The 20,755-nt window shown below is 41.4% G+C and overlaps 1 protein-coding gene across 1 annotated transcript; it reads left to right on the plus strand.

The window, feature by feature from the left end:
- The first annotated feature begins 106 nt into the window (after positions 1–106).
- On the plus strand, positions 107–9,990 carry slc41a2a (solute carrier family 41 member 2a). The gene is made up of 10 exons (XM_071900319.2): positions 107–499; positions 657–764; positions 1,824–1,895; positions 2,062–2,206; positions 3,577–3,723; positions 4,024–4,171; positions 5,221–5,300; positions 8,690–8,821; positions 8,937–9,085; positions 9,814–9,990. Exons 1-10 carry the CDS (start codon positions 107–109, stop codon positions 9,988–9,990), a joined length of 1,551 nt encoding a protein of 516 aa, XP_071756420.2.
- Positions 9,991–20,755: the final 10,765 nt, after the last annotated feature.

Genomic DNA, 20,755 nt, shown 5'->3' on the forward strand with positions numbered 1-20,755 from the left:
CAGAGTCCAAAGAAATCATTGTCGATAATTTTGTTTTAGCCCAGCTGTTTCAGTCTGTGTGACCAGTCTAGGTGCAGCAGCAGCAGCAGCAGGACTGAAAAGCATCATGGGTGTCTCCGGGTCACGGGATCAGCAAGTCGCCCTAAGTGACTCTTTGGGAAAAGGCAGCAGCCACCTGCACAGATCCAACCAGTCCACACCTCAACTCCCTGGAGGTCCACATATTGGTGAGATATTCCCTGATGGGAATATCTCACCATTAAACGCCAGCCTCACCTACGAGCTGCGTCCGTATACTGAGTCAGACCCTCTGCTCCCCAATGGACACTACAATGGGTCAAAGTTCAGTGGAACCACGGCAGCAAAGGACCCAGATGGCTGCGGCGCCCGGGACGCTCCCACTGAGTCAGTCTGCTCCATGGTGTTGCAAATCCTGGTGCCCTTTCTGCTGGCTGGGCTTGGGACGGTCTCTGCTGGGATGCTGCTTGATGTGGTTCAGGTGAGAAGAGACAAAGAAACAAAGAGGGTCTAGGTTTGAATTTCAAAACAGGTTTACTCATTTTAAGTGAACGTCAATCTTTAAGTTCTTAACTCCAAAAAATCTGATCATTTATTGTGTGTTTAAGTGTTTTGCCCTGTGTGTGTTTCCATGGCAGCACTGGGAAGTCTTCGAGGAGATCACAGAAATCTTCATTCTGGTTCCTGCTGTGTTAGGCCTGAAGGGGAACCTGGAAATGACCCTGGCCTCCAGACTGTCAACTGCTGTGAGTACACACACACACTCACACACACACACACACACACACACACACACATGCAGACATGTACACATAATTATAGAGTGAGAGTCTGAATAATGCAAATAAGACCAATACGATGGATCAGCTGGATAACTATGGCCTCTTTCTCGGTATTATATTTTTTCCTTCTTGCATAATGGGTTTGTGTCCTGGTGTGAAAGTCCTCACCGGCCTGTGAAGGCCACAGCAGCAGCTCAACTTGCAGTAAAATATCCTGCTGGACAAATGGATGCTAGCCAGTCAAACACTTCTGATCATCTGAGTGTGTGTCTATTCCTGTAAACAGAGAATATGACATCTCTAATGTTAAAACCTTAGTTACTTACTTACTTTCTAAGTCAGTTTGATTTGCACTTTCATGTCATGTTTTATTCTTTGCTCCAAGGTAGTGTGTGATTTTTTTTGTCAGTCTGTGATCATGTTTGTACTTTGTTTGAACTGATTGTCAAATAATTTAAGCTGCTACAATTCCAATAATAGTCAGTAAAGGCTAATGTCAGCAATTTGTGTTGCACTGACTCACTTCATAGACTAAAATTACACACAACACCTAGTGCAAGTCACCACAAATCACCATCTTCTTGTTTTTCATAGCCCAAAGGTAATGTATCAGGTTGTTTTTATTGAAGCAAATTGTAATGCAATAACAACAAAAACATGTGTAATGTTTTGCATAACAAAAACATCATTGGAATGAATTCTTGCTCTGAATGTAATTGACCATGACCTTTTAGGCGACTGCTGCCTTCACACCCTCTCTCTTGGAATAACATCAAATGGACTGCTAAAATAAAGACTCTGTTGTCACATGAATTGGCACTTTATTTACTGGATTTATTACCAGATATATATGAAAAGTATCGGTGGCACTACAAAGATGAAAAAATGTTTTTTCAAAAAATCCAAGAAAACATGGGGCAACACTCAATTTAACTCAAAAAGGCAAGACTTCATCTCACACTCATACACATGACACCTCGCCAAGTTTTTATGATATGGAAAATGTTTATCTGGTGTTGTCAGGTGAATGCCGGCAAAATGGAGTCTGCAAGAGAAAAGTGGAGTTTGATCACTGGGAACCTGGCTCTCAAGCAGGTAGACTGTTTCAAATTGTGGCAAGAAAGTTTATGATCAAGCTGAAGTGTGTTATGTGACCGGCTGCCTCTCATGGACCATCCCTGCATCATTAACTCTCTATACTACATTTTACTCTAATCTACAAAACATTATGAATATTTTCAATTCAACTGTCCATTTCCAGCTGCAGGCCACGGTGCTGGGCCTGCTGGCTGCGCTGATGGCAGCTGCATTAGGCTGCATGGTGGAGGGAGGGATGCTCTTTAATCACGCAGTGCTCCTGTGTTCCACCAGTGTTGCCACTGCCTTCATGGCCTCATTACTGCAAGGTAAGGACACAAATTGTCCTCACCTCCACCCCCTGTCCCTGACATTTACTTGAGCACAAAAAGCACACACACACACACACACACACACACACACACACACACACACACACCTACACCTACTCATCACCACAACTGTTCAAACCTTTTGACATTCCACTTTTCTCCTTCCCACTTTCATCGCAATTACCTGCATTCATCTCACTGGCATGGACCTTGGGAGCCCTCAGATGGCTTCATTGGCTGTAATACATTATACATTTACTGGAACTGATCCCCACACTTCTGAGAAATCAACTATTCATTTCGCTCCAGTTCATTTCCACCCCCACCATCTCTGCATGAGGCTGCTCATTTATTCTTTTTCCATGAACCATGCCCCCCTGTGGTCATTGTTTGAGCTATTTTCTGAGCAGAGACTCCTATTTACCTGGAAAATAATGGACATGAGGACACAATATTGCTCCTCTTGTTTACTTTGGTCAACTGCTCTCCATGGTACAAATCATTTTGTTTCTGTTTCTGTCTGTGGGACCTTGGCACTGTTCTGAGGCAGCAACTGATCTAGGACATTCAAATCAATTAGGCACTGGGTTGATAATTTTTGGATGCAGTTTCTGCTGATCAACCCACAAAATCTCAGAACCTCTTTCTATTTGATATGACTGAGAGAGATACGCAAAACCAACAATATCTCAAGTCACCTATAGCCATATGTCTTTGATTCTCCATATCAGGGCTCCCTCCCAAAAGTCCAAAAATAACTCATCCTTTCCCCTGCCCCCTCCTGCTTTGCTCCATGTCCTGAAATCCAGCGCTCATGCCAGCCTGTTGCCTCTTGTCTCAATAGCAGAGGAGAGCAGAAAAGCTTCTTAAAACATCAACATAATCCTCCTTTGGCAGACGATGCCCGAGTGTAGCTATCCTTCTCCAGGGAATAAATTACATGACCCAGCAGAAAACCGCATCCTGTGCTTCAGTGTGAGATGATTGTGCCAGTTGTGTGAGAAGACTGAATCATCAATGAGGACAAACACTCCGCTTTTAGAATACTGACAAAAAGCAGAAACCCTCAAGATTCAATTACTTGAAAGTTGATGGCAATTATGTCTTAATACATACTGTATTAACAGATCATTTTACAGAGCATTTACTCTCATTTATGATGCTGTCCCAGTCCCTTTCTCTCATTTCCTCTCTTCCCTTTGTCTGCTACAAGCTACGTCCTGGTAGGAGATATGTGGTACAGTGTGAGAGGGCAGGGAAGGAGGGGCGACATGTTTTGGGACACATCTCTCATGTCCCCAAGGAATGAACCCCTTCAGGACCAATCCCATTTCACTTCATAGATCCCAAACTTTTACCCTCTCTAGGTGTCATTATGGTCGGGGTGATCATCGGCTCCAAGAAGATGGGAATCAACCCCGACAATGTGGCCACGCCCATGGCGGCCAGCTTCGGGGACCTCATCACTCTCGCCTTCCTGGCCTGCTTCAGTCAGTGGTTCTACACATTCATAGGTAAAGAAGGAGGAGGACAAAGAGAGGCTAAGAGGGGACAGTTTGAATCTGTAACACAGAGGAGACTGGAGCAGAACAGTGTATTTGATTTTGGAAGGATACAGTGGCTTTGTCATTTTCACTTTCGGCCAACAGATGGCACTTGTGACCATTTTTGCAGCAAGGAATCAGCTTTGCATCAAGTTTTCAAAAAGATCAGACCCATTCATGAAGATCTGAGACTTGACTCATTGTTGTCTAGTTTCAGAGTGAGTCCTGGTTGAAAATGTATGTATTAATGATTGTCTTCTCTCTTTACAGAAGTGTATCCCTATGTGTTGTACTTGGTGGATCTGTTATTTTTGTCCCTGATTCCTCTTTGGGTGGCTGTCTCCTCCAAACACCCAGCCAGCAGCATCCTCCTCCGCACAGGATGGGAACCAATCGTTACAGCAATGGTCATCAGCAGGTGCTCCACTCAGCTTCAGAAATGACTGTTCCTCAGGTCTTTGTGAAAGTATTCAGACTCCTTTACTTTTTGCACATTTTGTTGTGCTAGTAAGTTATTTCAAAATGCACGTATTGAGGATTTCTGTTCTGTCTGATTTCCTGGACATTAGAGTCCAGTTCTTGAGGTTTAAAAGAAAAATAAATCCCTATTTCACTTTGCTGTAGTGAAAATATATTTTTTTCTGTCTAATTTTTTAGACTTCTATCGTAAAATCTGGACTGGAAAAAAACACTGAAACTGCATCTTCTCTATTTTGACTTTAGTGATTGGAAAGAGATGCTTTATATTTTCTTTTAAACCTCAAAAACTGGACTCTAACTCTCTCTAATGTCATCCATAAATGAACCATATTCACATACTGTGCTTGACTCCACCCTACACCTACACCCTAAAATCCCATTAAATCCCATTAAGACCTAGTGAAGTGACACACAATACAGTTAGGATGTCAAGGATCCGTTTAAGGGTCTTATTTAAAGAGGCCTACGGTGATCCTTGGATGTAAAGCAGTGTGAGGCCCAATATGTATTTTATGGGGAGCATAACCTCTTATATGGGCTAGGACACACCCTTGAAATACATGCACAATGCCAAAATTAAAGTACAATGAGTATATGAACCTAAATACCCTTCTCTGGGTAACCCAAAATAAATGCATTTTGAAATAACGTGACAGCACAACAAAATGAGCAAAAAGTTGAGGGGTCTGAATACTTTTGCAAGGCACTGTATATGGCAATATCGAGCAATTTCTATTTCATTTCCAAGAGCATTATTACAGTGACTCTCTGTTTTGCCCTCTCAGGTGTTTTCTCTCTTTTCCTTCAGGCCTTCTGTATGTTCACTCTTGCCGTGTGGCATCAAACTCCTTTCAAAATCTTGTATTGCAGAAATAGACAAAAGATTATTTTTATTGAGTCTAGTCAAATGCTACATAGTGTTAGACAATGAATGTAGAATTTATACAGCTCTTGAAAAAACATGTTTTTGGTTGTCTTTCTTTTTAGTCTTGGAGGACTTATTCTTGACAAAACTGTGTCAGATCCAAACTTGGCAGGAATCATAATTTATGCTCCGGTCATAAATGGTGAGTTGTCATCTTTGGAACAAGTCAGTGATTTCAGTCATATAATGGAAAACTTCTTATTCTGTATATGGTGTAAAATGTATCTTCAAATGGGGCAAAAAGCAATCATCATGACCCAAAAAACAGTATTCTTAATCAAAGCAAGTGTTTATTGCAGATCAAATCACATTACAGCCACAGTTGAATCTTCATGCTACCTGTCTCCAAGTATTGCGATAAGACATTTCCTTGCGTTGGGTGGTGCAGGCAACCCTAGCACTCCTAGAAATAAGAAAGAAAGAAAACAAAAGAAAAGAGAAAAAATCTCAATAAAGGTATTGTGATCCCTGCATCCAGAAAGGAGGGTGCCTAAACAGCAGCTCATCACACCCACCCCAGCTTCACTTGACTGGTCCCCCCGCCTAGCCTGGTTCCCGACTCCTGAATCGCGACCTGCCCAAAGCACTCATTACCCCTCACCCCCCTGTTCACACGCTCAGCCTGCTCCTCTCTGCCCCGCAGGGGGGGTCTGGGCTTTGTGTGCAGGCTTTGCTGAATGATTTGCCTGACACCTCAAACACTGGGCTAAAAGCCTGTCTTTTTCATTCATTCAAACCTTTATTTAAACTCAAAGAACCATTGAGGTTGCCCTCAAAAAGTTAAAAATAAATAGGACAAAACATAGATGAGAATAAAGAAAATCAGTTTACACATTGAGGCAGGGAGGTTTGTGATCATGGTTTTAAATTGTCCATAGGTTAGCAGAGTCACTAAGGGGCACTAAAATAAAAGGCTGACTTTCCAAATTTAGACCGTGCTCGAGGGACCTTAAGCATAAGCAAGTCATTTGAGCGAGTTTGATAGGGTCCAAAGTTCCAATCCAGCATCATTGAGATGTAAGGTGGTAGCTTTCCAACAAGGGTTTTATATATAAACAAATACAAATGTTTATTACGCCTCTCTGCCAGAGAAGACCAACCCACTTTATCATACAGGATACAATGGTGAGTACCATAGCTATCACCAGTAATAAATCTGAGGGCAGAATGATAGACCGTGTCTAGGGGTTTAAGAGTGGAAGGAGCAGCATTTCTATAAATTACATCCCCATAATCCAACACTGATAGGAAAACTGCTTCAACAAGCCTCTTTCTACTAATCATAGGGAAGCTGGTTCTGTTTCTGTAAAAGAAGACAATTTTTTGACGCAGTTTGCTGACAAGATTGTCTATATGGTATTTAAAAGTAAATTTCTCATCAAGCCAGATGCCAAGATATTTATATTCAGTAACTCTCTCAATGTTAGATCCATTCGCAGTGGATATATGCATACTATTATAATCAATATTTCTGGCTCTAGTAAACAGCATGAATTTTGTTTTATTTGCATTAAGTCTTTACTCTTTACTCTAATGGTAGTAACACAGTCCTTTTGTAGACTACTTAACATGTTGTCGGCACATGTTTGACATGACCCCACAATTGTTTATATTCTACTTTATTGTATGATTGCTGAGTCAAGTTTTATTGATTATTTTTATATCCTAGCTGTGTGCTAATATTTTGTTTCCTTAATCTCTGCTGAATCCTATTACTTTCACTGCTGTAACAACCTAATTTCTCAAGCAATACATTTTCATCTTATCTTATATCATGTCATGTCATGTCATCTTATCTTACCTTATCTTACATTATCCTGTTATCTCACCTTATAATAATAATAATAATAATAATAATAACTTTATTTATATAGCACCTTTAAAAACGGTTTACAAAGTGCTTTGACAGACAAAATAAAAGCAGAATACTCAAATTATGAATTTAAAAGGCAATAAAACAATAATAAACAGGGATCGTAGGATGAAAACCAAGATAAACAGTAAAATAGAATAAAAGTAAGATAGAATTAAGACAGAGTTAAGATAAAAGATGTAAAAAGACAATCGAAAGATGATAAAAAGCTGATAAAAAGCTGATAAAGAGACAATAAAAAGCAGATAAAAGATAAAAAGATAAAAAGATGAAAAAAAGACATCACATGTCACATCACATATGCAAGTCTATAAAAATGGGTTTTAAGAAGTGATTTAAAAGAAGTCACTGATTCTGCTAGCCTTATCTCCTCAGGCAGGTCATTCCAAAGCCGAGGGGCCCTGATGGAAAAGGCACGGTCACCTTTAGTTTTAAGTCTAGACTTTGGAACAGCCAGAAGGCCCCGCCTGAGGATCTAAGGCTGCGCGTGGACTCATATGGGGTCAACATATCTGTTATGTAGCTTGGAGCCAGACCCAAACGTGCCTTAAAAGTGATCAGTAAAATCTTAAAATCAATTCTAAAACGAACAGGGAGCCAATGGAGAGAAGCCAGGATTGGGGTGATGTGATGTCATCTGTTAGAACCAGTAAGAAGCCGAGCTGCTGTGTTCTGAACTAGTTGGAGGCGAGAGAGTGACTTTTGGTTGATGCCAGAAAGGAGGGAGTTACAGTAGTTGAGTTGTGAGAAGATTAGGGCGTGGATTACTTTTTCCAGGTCGCTGTGTGATAGTATTGGTTTGATTCTGGAGATGGTTCTCAATTGAAGGAAGCAGGACTGGACAACTTTTTAAATCTGTGGTTCGAAGTTTAGGTCAGTGTCAAATAGTACTCCCAAGCTGCACTTAGGTCTAAAATAATTAAAATTGCACTTTCCCCCCTGTCAGCTGCTAAAATGAGGTCATTGGTTACCTTGAGGAGGGCAGTTTCTGTACTATGTAAAGCTCTAAAACCAGACTGAAATTTCTCAAAGATGTTATTATGACACATAAAAGCTAAAAGCTGGGTTGATACCACTTTCTCTAAAACCTTTAGAAGTTTTAGAAATGGGCCTAAAGTTGTTAAGAACAGAGGGATCAAGGTTAGGTTTCTTTAAAAGAGGTTGGGCCAGAGCATGTTTAAAAACAGAAGGAAAAATGCCTTTCTCCAACGAGCTATTAATAATTGATAAAATACTGAGCCCAACTGTGTCAATAAGCTCTTTAAGAAATTTGGTGGGGATAATATCAAGGCTGCGCGTGGTTGATTTCATGTGGGATATAGTTTCAGATAAAAATCACAGTGACACAGGTTACTTATGTCATTTATCTCATGTCATGTCATGTTATCTTATCTTATTGTACCTTGCCTTACCATATCTTATCTTACATTATCTTATCTCATCTTACCTTATCTCATGTCATGTCGTGTCTTGTCATGTCATCTTAACTTATCTTATCTTATGTTGTTTGTTTGCTTGCTTATATATACCATATTTATGTATCAGTACCTGAGAAAATGGTGAATCACAGTTCACACCTAAATATAAGCAGGTTGGTCTCTCTCTTCTTGTAGTTTTAACACCCTCTCCCTTCCCCCATCTCTCTCTCCTAATCACAGGTATTGGAGGAAACCTTGTATCCATCCAGTCTAGTCGTATTGCCACCGATTTGCATTTGAACTGCTCACCGGGGGAAGTTCCTGAGCATCGTAAAAGCTGCTACAGCCCTTTCCGTACTTTCTGTGGCTCAGGTAAAGACAGAGTACAGTGGTTAGGACGGAGGCATTCCATTTATATGCAGATGTAGAGTAAGGAGCCCGTTGCTTTGTACTTTCCTGCCCCTGATGTTCAGCTTTTTCACGGCAGGAGCAAACCATCGGTCTGCCCAGGTTCTGCTCCTGCTGGTTATCCCCGGTCAGCTCGTCTTCTTACACACCATTCACCTGATGAAAGGAAGTCACACGTTGCCCTCTCCTCTCTTCACTGTCACCTTCTTGTCTGCTGCCCTGATTCAAGTAAGTCAGGCTTATGATAATGTTTTTTCTCTGGAGTTTTCATCGCTGTTCCACAACTGCCATCTCTCTCTGTCTCTCTGTCTCTCTCCCTCCCTCCCTCTGTCTCTGTCTCTCTCTCTCTCCCCCTCCCTCCCTCTGTCTCTGTCTCCCTCCCTCCCTCTGTCTCTGTTTCTCTCTCTCTCTCTCCCTCCCTCTGTCTCTGTCTCCCCCTCCCTCCCTCTGTCTCTGTCTCCCTCCCTCCCTCTGTCTCTGTTTCTCTCTCTCTCTCTCCCTCCCTCTGTCTCTGTCTCCCCCTCCCTCCCTCTGTCTCTGTCTCCCTCCCTCCCTCTGTCTCTGTTTCTCTCTCTCTCTCTCCCTCCCTCTGTCTCTGTCTCCCCCTCCCTCCCTCTGTCTCTGTCTCCCTCCCTCCCTCTGTCTCTGTTTCTCTCTCTCTCTCCCTCCCTCTGTCTCTGTCTCTCTCCCCCTCCCTCCCTCCCTCTGTCTCTCTCTCTCCCCCTCCCTCCCTCTGTCTCTTTTTCTGTTTCTGTCTCTCTCTCTCTCTCTCCCTCCCTCTGTCTCCCCCTCCCTCCCTCCCTCTGTCTCTGTCTCTCTCTCTCCCTCCCTCCCTCCCTCCCTCTGTCTCTCTCTCTCTCTCCCTCCCTCCCTCTGTCTCTGTCTCTCTCTCTCCCTCCCTCTGTCTCTCTCTCTCTCTCTCCCTCCCTCTGTCTCTGTCTCTCTCCCTCTCTCAGGTCTTTTCCCTGCTCTGTATAGCGGACTGGCTGGTCCACTGCCTGTGGCGGAGGGGTAAGGACCCTGACAGTTACGCTATCCCCTACCTCACCGCTCTGGGAGACCTGTTAGGGACGGCTCTCCTCTCTCTAGCTTTTCTCCTACTCTGGTGCGTTGGGGAACCAGGCGGCACTTAGTTTCAATGCTTGAATATCATATTATACTGTAAAAAAATATATTGTCCAGCAAATTTGTCCAGCACTTGCCCTTGTTTTGAAGGTGAGGTGTTAAGATTTGCCTGTTTTTATTCCTGTTTTTCTTTTTTTATACAGCATTTTGTCACTTTGATAAGAAGGTGCTACATATCCATATTATTATTATTATTACAGTTAAAATTGATTGTATTTGTTACAACGTAACTGATAAAATTGTGTGGTGATGTGGTCTAAAATTATTAAATTAACAGTGATACAGCATATTAAACTACTTATTGTTCTGTTAGAGAAAATCGCTGTATATACATATATATATTGCTGTAGATGTTTACTAACATCTAATATTTTGATAACACTCAATGAAATAGGCTGTCTGCCCCATAAGTGACCTTTCTACTGACACTGTTTTAACTGCTCCAAAACCTTTTTGCTGACACAGTTGTAACTGTCCCTACATTAGTAATTTTTCTGCTGACAAGGTACTAAAGGTCAGCAGTTCTTGGAAATCGGTCAGAACCAGACAGTGCATGATTCAAATAATCACTTCTCTATTTAGCTCATTTGCATCAACTTGTTTGTATTACTGTATAAAAAAGAGAAATCACTCATGCTATGATGAACTGTATTGTCTTACACAATAAACGCTACTCAACAACGAGAGACTGTGACTCAGCCTGTCATTGATAACTACTGAGTGATTTCCTTGATCCAAACCTACAGCAGAATATTTTCTACAACATGTACCCTATCAGCAAAATGACCAAAAAGCCTACTGTAGTTTTTACTTATCTGAAAAAGTTGTGAGTTTGACTAACATGTCCATGAAAATGTTACATAAAAATATGTCATTGTTATATATTACAGGTATTGTTCTTGAACTTGTTTGAGAATTATTCCAGTTTTAATTTTGTCCTCAGACCTTTTACTTTTTGAAAAGTTTATGTTTTCTAATCAATATTTGGCCAGGTCCCACTGAAAAGTAGATTCTTAATTCATTAATATAGCTAGGGAGAGGTAAAAGATCCACAGGCTTACCTACACTATCCTGAAAAAAAAGTTAGTAAGACAAACACCTCCAGAAAAAAACCCCTCATATGAGTAAAATGATCCATGGGATCATGTTAGGGGGCGTGGGAGAGAATAACATGACTTATACAATACAGTACAATAATAATGAAACCAGTAAATAAAAAAAGGGTAAAATATGAGAGTGAATAAAATAAAGATAAAAAAATAAACATACTCTACACACTTCAATCTCAGACAGGGCTTGCATGAAATCAGTTTCCTCAGTTAGTCTTGGTGCCGGTTTCACAACATGTGACACAAACATGTTCAGGAGAGTGTTTCATCACTAGTTTACACATACAGCATGTAACAAACCACATAACTGGGCTACATACACCAAGCAATAGCCTCACAAAATGCGTCTGCACTATAGCAGTGTTAATGTGTCTGTAGATGTGACAGTGAACTGGCCTTTACTACAGCCACTTTCCATTTTTGGTTTTCATCTGTCATTGTCAGAGACTTCAGCCTTCCACCACAGTTAACAAGGCACTGGTTCACCTGTAGCAAGAGCTCAGTTTTAATCAAATAAGCATCATGCAGTAGATCAGGCTGTTTAGGAATAGTACATATGGATGCCGATGATAGCGAGGAATCAAGGTCCGGTCGTTAACCAATGAAATCCCCTCAGGGGTGAGAGGACGAGGCCTGGTCAATGAGCTGCAGAAGCAGATGGAGGGCAGTAAGCGTGTGTGTGGCGCTCTCAGGCATCGATCACATGAGAACCATCTGAGAAGCATATAGGGTCTATCAGGATCATATTACTTACAGCCGTAGTCCCTACCCTAAACAACTGTGGAAGAAAACTCAACATATGTATTAACAGCTTAACTGGGGTCACCTCAGGGAATGTAAGGCTTCATGATGTATGGTCACCTCACTGTAACCCTTGTGCCGTAACTTACTATGCCAGAGGTCTTGTTGTGAGAGTGGCTCCTGGATGTCTCCGAGATGTCCATGGAGAGTCTAAGTTAAGACATAACATGTGTAACTTATACTCTTCTTTTGTGCACTATCTTGATGTCAGCACATTCTGTACGTCCTTGGAAGATACATAAATGCCTGGTTCAATGAATTCCTCTTCGAAGAAGTGTACGTAGCCTCCTGCTGTGTGCATCTCTTCCTCTTATAAGACCCTTTTCAATAAATATATATTCAAGTAAGACGAACATTTCTTCAACAACCACTATGAGCTATCCTTACTCTCTACAGGAATAAGCAGATTAAGATCAACAGTATACAGTAATAAGGCCAGGATCTGGTAAACAGGTGGGACGTACAGTTTAACATGGCTGATTCTTATTTGGGAAAATATCACCTAATATTGTCAAAGCGTGGTCTGCAGCATCGTGGCTAAGCTTACTGGGGGCCGCATGGTGGTGGATTGAATGAGCGTGGTCAAGAGAGCGTTGATATAAAATATACCTGCTGTGGAAGGTGGATTCCCAAACGTAAGTCAAACAAATATAAGAACACTCTAAAGCTGGGTAATAAGGTTCAGCAGTCGGTGGAAAACTACCAACAGAATTATGCTACAATTGTATGGCCAACTCTGGTAAACAGCATGTGAGCAGAGGAGCTGTGGCCTTGAGGTCTGTGCTGCTAAATGAATACTCTTGTACTGCTAGAATACACTTATGAAAGAACACCATTGTTTTCTTTGTTAGTCTTTGTTTTCTTTGTTTTTGTAAATCGCTTTTTAATTTGTACTATTTATTGATGGATTAATATTTCATTTGTAAATTATTTTTGTAATTCCTCTTTTTATTGCCCATTAAAATATCAAATAATGAATTACTTTGTAATTTAGTCTATTTATTCATAGATTAATAAATTAATTTGTAAACAAATTTATTAATGCCTATTTTTATTGTACAATTAGTTATTAATTAATGAAATGCTTTATTACTATTTCCGTGACACTTGTGGTCCTCCATACGGATGGGATAGACACACATTTCACCCAGAGGTCTTCCTCTCAGTATAGTTTTCCATTGTTCTAACACACAGATACATTTCACAGCATATAACAAGTTTAGCAATCACACATCTCTAAACTATCCGTCCTTCATCATGACAATAGGTCATGAAGCATGTTTACTTCTAAATGTTGCAATCATTTAGAATCCGTTTAGCTAAACCCCCCACAGGGTTTAGCTAAACAGAGTGAAAACAGTGTCTGTCCTCCACTCAGACCAGGCTCAGCCGAGAGTGGCACCGGCCCCAGAGACAGGACAAGACGTATACGTAGGTGTCATGTATGCATAAGTGCCACAATGCATACAGTGTGACCAAGGCCCCTTTGAATCGTGCCTTGGCCGGTAAGTCCGGTCACAGTCGTGTAATCAGTCACTTTGTCTATTCGCTTCCACCAGCCGGGCAAAAAAAGTTAAAGTTATGTTCCAACCACAGAACTTCATTGGATAGAACGGTCCTTCCACTGGTTGTCATGGTAATTTGGCAATCTGTCAGGTTACACCGCAAACTTTAATCCTAACGCTATAAAACAAATTATAACAAACAGTTCCTCATTGCCATGATAAAAAACAAATAAAACAAATTATAACAAGCAGTTCCTCATTGCCATGATAAAGTATTCAGACGATCTATTGAACTCTCTGCCAAAACTTCAAAGCAAGTATTGATCTAAGTTGGGGTGGCTGCTTTTTAGAAAGTGACAAGAATCGATCTTCAAAGACCATGTGTGGAAAGACCCATAAATCCTGAGGGTCTGAGTACCCTTCAGGCACCATGGAGAAGGTGTTGAGGGATCAAAGACTTGTAGAGAAGGCCACAGTGCACCGCAGGCACTGTTAAGATTAACCTGGATAAAACAAGTTTAGATAAGATTAGATGAACCTTTAACGATCCCTGTGTGGAAATTGGAACAGGGTCTGGAGGGATTGAAGACTTCTAGGGAAGGCCACAGTACTTTGTAGGTACAACCGTATAGGACATAATCCAAACTTTGGCTTGCACATACGACTGCTTTACCTTTCACATGCATGTATTGTGAGATACTCTCATTTAACCTACTGAAACACTCACACACACTTTACTGAAAACCTCTCACATTCCCTACTAAACCACTCTCATATATGCTATAAATGTTCACACACACACACACACACCAGTAAGACCTTTGACATTCACCACTGAAATATTCTCATAAACACGACTGAAATATTATATGCTCATACATACTACTTAAAAATTCTCATATACACTATTTAAATGCTCACACATACACCACTGAAATAAACCTCTCACATACAATACTGAAATTTAACCTCTTACATACACCATTGAAATGTAACCTCTTATACACTACTGAAATGTAACCTCTTACATACAACACTGACATTTAACCTTTTACATACACTACTGAAAAACACCTCACACATATACTAATGAAATTGAACCTCTTACATACACTACTGAAAACCACCTCACACTAGCCAAACTCCTGAATTATCACCCACTTTTCAGAAAGTCTGGTGTTTCCCTTGTCAATGGGAAACATTGACAATTGTTCCTCGATTGTTCCTCGCTCAGAGGAACAATCGAGCCAATCAGTGCCTTTGTGGGCGGGGCTAAAGTTTGAACCCGTTCGTGCAGCGGTTTTTCATTGGCATTTCGGAAGGAGATTTGTTGAAATAAAAAATGTAAATTCAATTTCAGTAGTATATGTGTGAGGTGGTTTTCAGTGGTGTATGTAAGAAGTTACATTTCAGTAGTGTGTGAGGTTAAATTTCAGTAGTATATGTAAGAGGTAAAATTTTATAATGTAACAAACACAAAAGTCTGAGTTGATTTCAGGTATCATTTACCTGTGTATTTACAATAGGAGCTGTGGAATTAGAAGGCCCTTGTTAGCATTGTGATGCAGGATAGAACTCTGAGCATGTGAGACCTGGTGCAGAGCAGAGCCACTTCAGTCCATCACACAGCGCGAATAAGCAGCAATATACAGGCAAAAATCTGTAAAACGAGAACAAATACGAACTAAAATAACTGTGAAACGTTTCAGCTGGAACTTTCACACGACCCATCTTTAAAAGGTAAGTACTTTTTGTGTTTTCTTTCTATTCAAAAAGTGATTAAATTAGTTAATGTATTCCTACTATCAAACAAAAGATCACACATATTGTGCAGCAGTTTGCCCGTTAAGTTTAGACAGTCCTCTCCCTTATTAACCACTGCTGTCATATAAACACCATAAACAACATATTGTGTCTTGTTATTAGAGGATTCAAGGGTAAGAAGAACCATAACTCTAGATTAAACACCAAAGAGTAAAGTATATGGCAAGTAACATCACCAGAACAATGTCAGAAGTTTTATTTAGACATTGACCGAACCCTTACCTTAACCCTGACATTAAGGTCACTGGAGCCCTTATGTCAAACCTCACACTTAACTATGAAAAATAGAAAAAAGAAAGAAAAAAAGAAAGAAGAAAACAAGAAAAAAACAAGAAAAAAATGTGAACAGAAGAAACATCATTATTGATTCTCCAAAGTATAGCACTTGTTGACTTTGTGGCTCGGTCACATATTCCTGAAACCTGATCTGCAGGTTTGAGAGAGACATATCACAAGAAAATCATTCCCTTCATTAGTTACACAGTCTTAAGCTGTATTAAATTCATTTTTTATCAGTGAGGTCGCCTGCCACCTAATTATAAATAGGCATTCTCCATTCTTAAAATTTTATCCCAGTGTGTCTATGGCTTTAATGCTGTAATTGTGTTTTTGTACTTCCAGATGAAGACAGATGCACTTTCTGTGCTCCAGCAAGAGGAGGCACTGAAAAGAAAGATGAAGAAGCTAAAGCAAAAAGTCAAGCGGCTTGAGAAAGAGAAGATCGCTCTGGCCAACGATGCTGGCTCTGTGTCACATTATGGCATTGGAGATCTATGAATGAGTTGCAACATACAGATTTCCCACTATATGATCCATCAAAAATATTTCCTTTTTGTTCTAGAAAGTGGAAGAACACCATGCACTCCAGCTTCAGATCACCAGGGAGAAAGAGAGCCAGTCTCGGCGCCGCAGCGGCATCTGCAGAGATGAAAAGGTGCTGGCACGTGAGACAGAGAAGCTTGCCCAGAAGAGACGAAAGCTGGAGGACAAGATGAAGGAAGAAGAAAAATACTCTGCAGAGGAAGCATTGAAGAAAAGTTCATCTCTTCTGCATGATGAGGCACAGGTCAGCAAGATGAAGAAGGACCTGGAGACGGACAGAGTGATCAAAGAAAGAGAGGCCTTTCAAATAGAAGTTGACGACATGATCGCAATTAGAAAAGCCTTTAAGTTGGAGAGGGACAACATGGCGAAAGAGAGAGAGATCTTCCATAAAGAAACTGTGGCACAACGGATGAGGAGGAAGTCCTTTAACATCGAAAGTGAAAAAGTCTGTGAGGAAAGGGAAGCCTTCCAGAGAGAAAAGGCAGAGATGGTGTTGTTGTGGATTTTCTTCCTTCTTCAACTTCCACTTCAGGTTCGAGGAGCTGAACACAGAATGAATGAGACAAACTCTGACTCTTTTTCTTTTGGCTTTATTCTTCAGATAATAGAGTACGTAATACAACTGATATGTGAAGGGTCTGACCAAGAATTCTCATCTTCAGGTTCTTTTCTAGCTTCTAACCGCCCCCCTCACACCATGCTCCACCTAGAGGGATAGTCTATTCCCAATTCTTTACCTACTACAGCTCTCTAATTGGTCTAACTGTTGGAATGTGGTCAGTGCGTCAATCCAGCTATTGCTGAAGGAAAGCACCTGTTGTTTTGTACCTCAAGGTCGAAAGTCTTCCTCCCTAATTCCTGTATCATGCTTTCCCTGATACGAGTGCTCTCTGCATACAATATTTGACTACAGCCTCTCTTTCTGGCAATAACAATCCCATGAATCTTGCTTGTTTGTGAGAAACTTACTGGCATGAGCTGGTAACAATGACCTCTTTCTCTCTGCTATCTCCTCACTGTACATAGTGCATGAGTACATGTATGTGTGCTGTCTGATCAAAGGAATGTGTTAATATATTCTCCTTGATTATATTAAGTATAGATTATGCATTGATTATGAAGATAACATAGTTTCCTTCAACAATGGCCATGATGAGAAAGGTCTTGAAAGAACAGGCAGAGATACAGAAGAAGAGGGAGGCCTCGGTGGCCACTGGCCACCGAGAAACCGGTCGTCAGAGGCATGAAGGCAATGCTGTCAACACACCGGCCAAGTCATCCTGCAGCCTCATGTCAGTGTGGGCCTGCAGGGATGAGCAAGGCAACTGTGGCTGCGTAAAAAAAAACAGTTTACACAATCATCAATATTTTGCCAAATACAGATGCACAGACTAGTTTAAGTGAAGACTGATGAGGAATCCCTTCAAATTGCAGAGTGGCAAAACACACCCCTATTAAAAGAGTAAAACATCAATATGAGAAAGCTTTGGATACACATATACTACTGAAAACCACCTCACACTAGCCTGGTTCCACACTCCTGAATTATCACCCACTTTTCAGAGAGTCTGGTGTTTCCCTTGTGGTTTGTTCTCGCTCGGAAGAACAATCGAGCCAATCAGTGCCTTTGTGGGCGGGGATAAAGTTTGAACCGTTCGTGCAGCGGTTTTTCATTGGCAGTTTGAAAGAATAGATTTGTTGAAATTAAAAACATTTTAATGGTGTGTGTGAGTGTTTCAGTAGGTTAAATGAGAGTATCTCACAATACATGCATGTGAGAGGTAGTTATAAGTGCAAGCCAAAGTTTGGATTATGTCCTATACGGCACCTCATAGAAAATACTGTGTGATGAATTAAAGGTCAGTGTACACTGAAGATACTACAAAAAATTAGTGAGGCCGGTATTATAAAAAGTACTGAGACAGGCCAATGATCAAACCATATTTTACTGAACACAAACAACGTACATGGAAAGTCTTGCAACATAAAAGACAGTTTAAGGTAGATAACAAAATCTTTATAGAATGCATTGTGATAACAAGATAAACATCTGTCCAGAATTAACAAAAGGCTCTGCTCCTAAAGATCAAATGCCAATGAGCTGTGTAAAGCATATTGGTAGGAAATGCATGTGACATCATGGGAATACTATGAATAGCAACGACAAAGATTACAGTGACACAGGTTAAAGTTCAACTTTTATTTTACTGAACACAAACCACATTAAAAACACTACATGGAAAGTCTTGCAACATACAAGACAGTTTAAGGTTAGATAACAACTTGCTTTGGGTGCTTTCTCTTCAAAGAACTTATGTCACTCTCTGTGTGGTAACTAAGCAAGGAAAAAATCATCATGCATCATCCTGCAGCAGCTATCCACCTCCAACTTGTGACTGTTGATATGAAAGCGAGAGCATTCACCTTGTTGTCGACTCCCTCCTCCATTCCCTCTGCATCAAGATAATCCATGTTATCTCTACACAAGCTATGAGCCAAAGCTTTTTGCCAAAATGTAACTATTTTTGGTACATCAATACGGCCGGTAAATAGGTATGTGTAAATACGTCAAACCCAGCCTAACAGTGGTGTTGTAGTGTTGGGGGAGTGCCCCATTCACACTATCACACCTCTGCAGATGGATCCTGTCTCTAGACACAGCGGTTTTGAATTGAGGGTAACAATGCAGGCAGGAATCTAGTCCTTGTTATTACCAGTTTGCTTGTGCTTTGACTAGACCTAAGCTCAAACAAACCACCCCTAGCTCGACATAATCGTCAATGCTCGTCTTAATTCGTACACTCAGTTGAGAAGGAGGGCATCTAAAAACGGATGGACACTTACCGAAAAAAAAGGATGTGAGGCCATTGATCAGAATTGTCTTTTCCAGAAATCTAATGAGCACCGGACAGTCTATAAGGTGAGGTGTATTAAAAAAGAAAAAAACAAAAGAAAATAAGGCAAAAAGGTAAAAACTAAAAAGATGGAAAGAAAATTAAGAAAAAAACGAACAAAGTAGAATAGCGCACTTAGGGATGCACTCTGATCTAACTCTCCTCTCTCTCTCCTTATTATATCCAACTCTGTTTTTTTTTATTACTCTAAATTACCCTTTTGTTCACCCTTTTGAAATTACGTCTGAACAACAAAGAATAATATCAAAGGCAATAATACAACACCAGTTGTCTGAGTACACCCGTTGTTTACATTCTGAGTAGGCTATAATCCGGGTTATCTACTACTGTTTTTTACAATGTTTTTCCACTCAGCAGGACCCCGGGTCTGTGATTACTGTAGAAAGTTATTTGACACACCAGTCCTCAGAGCAGCTGTCTTATCCCTGTCATTTCAACCAGCATGAAGAGAAGCCACACATTACTTAACAAGAGGAAAAAAGTACTTTTCACTGAGGTATCCAAAAATATCTATAAAATATAATATAAAATGTATAAAATATATATATCTATTAGGGGTGTCACGATCGATCGAAATGAGCGTTCAATTCGACCTTCGAAATCACAAGCAGGTTCACGATTATCCCAGTATTTTTTTTCTCTCCACCCCTGCCTACTTGCACGCGTCTGAAGAAAAAAAAACATTTCAATGACGATACAGCGTAGCTGCTAGAGAGCGCCCGTTCTATATTTCACCAGGCAGTCGATCTCCCGCCTGTAGGCTGACTCATCCCCACCAGCGATGAGCCCAATGAGGGTGGTGTCGTCCGCGAACTTCAAGAGCTTGACAGACTGATGACTGGAGGTGCAGCTGTTGGTGTACAGGGAGAAGAGTAGAGGGGAAAGAACGCAGCCTTGAGGGGAACCGGTGCTGATGGTCCGGGAGTCAGAGACGCGTTTTCCCAGCTTCACGTGCTGCTTCCTGTCCGACAGGAAGTCTGTGATCCACCTGCAGGTGGAGTCAGGCACACTCAGCTGGGAGAGCTTGTCCTGTAGCAGAGCCGGGATGATCGTGTTAAAGGCAGAGCTGAAGTCCACAAACAGGATCCTGGCGTAGGTTCCTGAGGAGTCCAGGTGCTGGAGGATGAAGTGGAGGGCCATGTTTACTGCATTGTCTACAGACCTGTTGGCTCTGTAGGCGAACTGCAGGGGGTCCAGGAGTGGGTCAGTGATGTTTTTGAGGTGTGACAGCACAAGGCGCTCAAATGACTTCATCACCACAGATGTCAGGGCGACGGGTCTGTAGTCGTTAAGTCCTGTGGTCCTTGGCTTTTTGGGGACGGGGATGATGGTGGAGGTCTTGAAGCAGGCTGGTACGTGGCATGTCTCCAGTGAGGTGTTGAAAATGTCTGTGAACACCGGAGACAGCTGATCAGCACAGTGCTTCAGGGTGGATGGAGAGACAGAGTCTGGCCCGGCTGCTTTGCGGGGGTTCTGTCTCTTGAAAAGCCTGTTAACGTCCCTCTCCAGGATGGAGAGAGTCGTCACTGTGGTAGGGGGGGAGGGGGGCTCTGAGGTGGGCAGCTGTGGAGAGGTGTCAGGACTGTCCCATTGTCTTTCAAAGCGGCAGTAAAACTCATTCAGGTCGTTGGCCAGGCGCAAGTCGTTAGCAGAGTGGGGGGCTCTAGGTTTGTAGTTGGTGATCTGTCTGAGCCCTTTCCAGACAGAAGCAGAGTCGTTGGCTGAGAACTGGTGTTGGAGTTTCTCAGAGTACCGTCGTTTAGCTTCTCTCACCGCCTTGCTAAACCTGTACTT

This window comes from Centroberyx gerrardi, chromosome 4, assembly GCF_048128805.1.
Source record: "Centroberyx gerrardi isolate f3 chromosome 4, fCenGer3.hap1.cur.20231027, whole genome shotgun sequence".
In the NCBI taxonomy this organism is placed as follows: domain Eukaryota; kingdom Metazoa; phylum Chordata; class Actinopteri; order Beryciformes; family Berycidae; genus Centroberyx; species Centroberyx gerrardi.

Excerpts from the sequence above, each read along its gene's own strand:
- slc41a2a (XM_071900319.2), top strand. The coding sequence starts at position 107 with ATGGGTGTCTCCGGGTCACGGGATCAGCAAGTCGCCCTAAGTGACTCT. Across the intron at positions 1,896-2,061 it reads GGAACCTGGCTCTCAAGCAG|CTGCAGGCCACGGTGCTGGG; the intron begins GTAGACTGTTTC and ends GTCCATTTCCAG. Across the intron at positions 3,724-4,023 it reads GTGGTTCTACACATTCATAG|AAGTGTATCCCTATGTGTTG; the intron begins GTAAAGAAGGAG and ends CTCTCTTTACAG.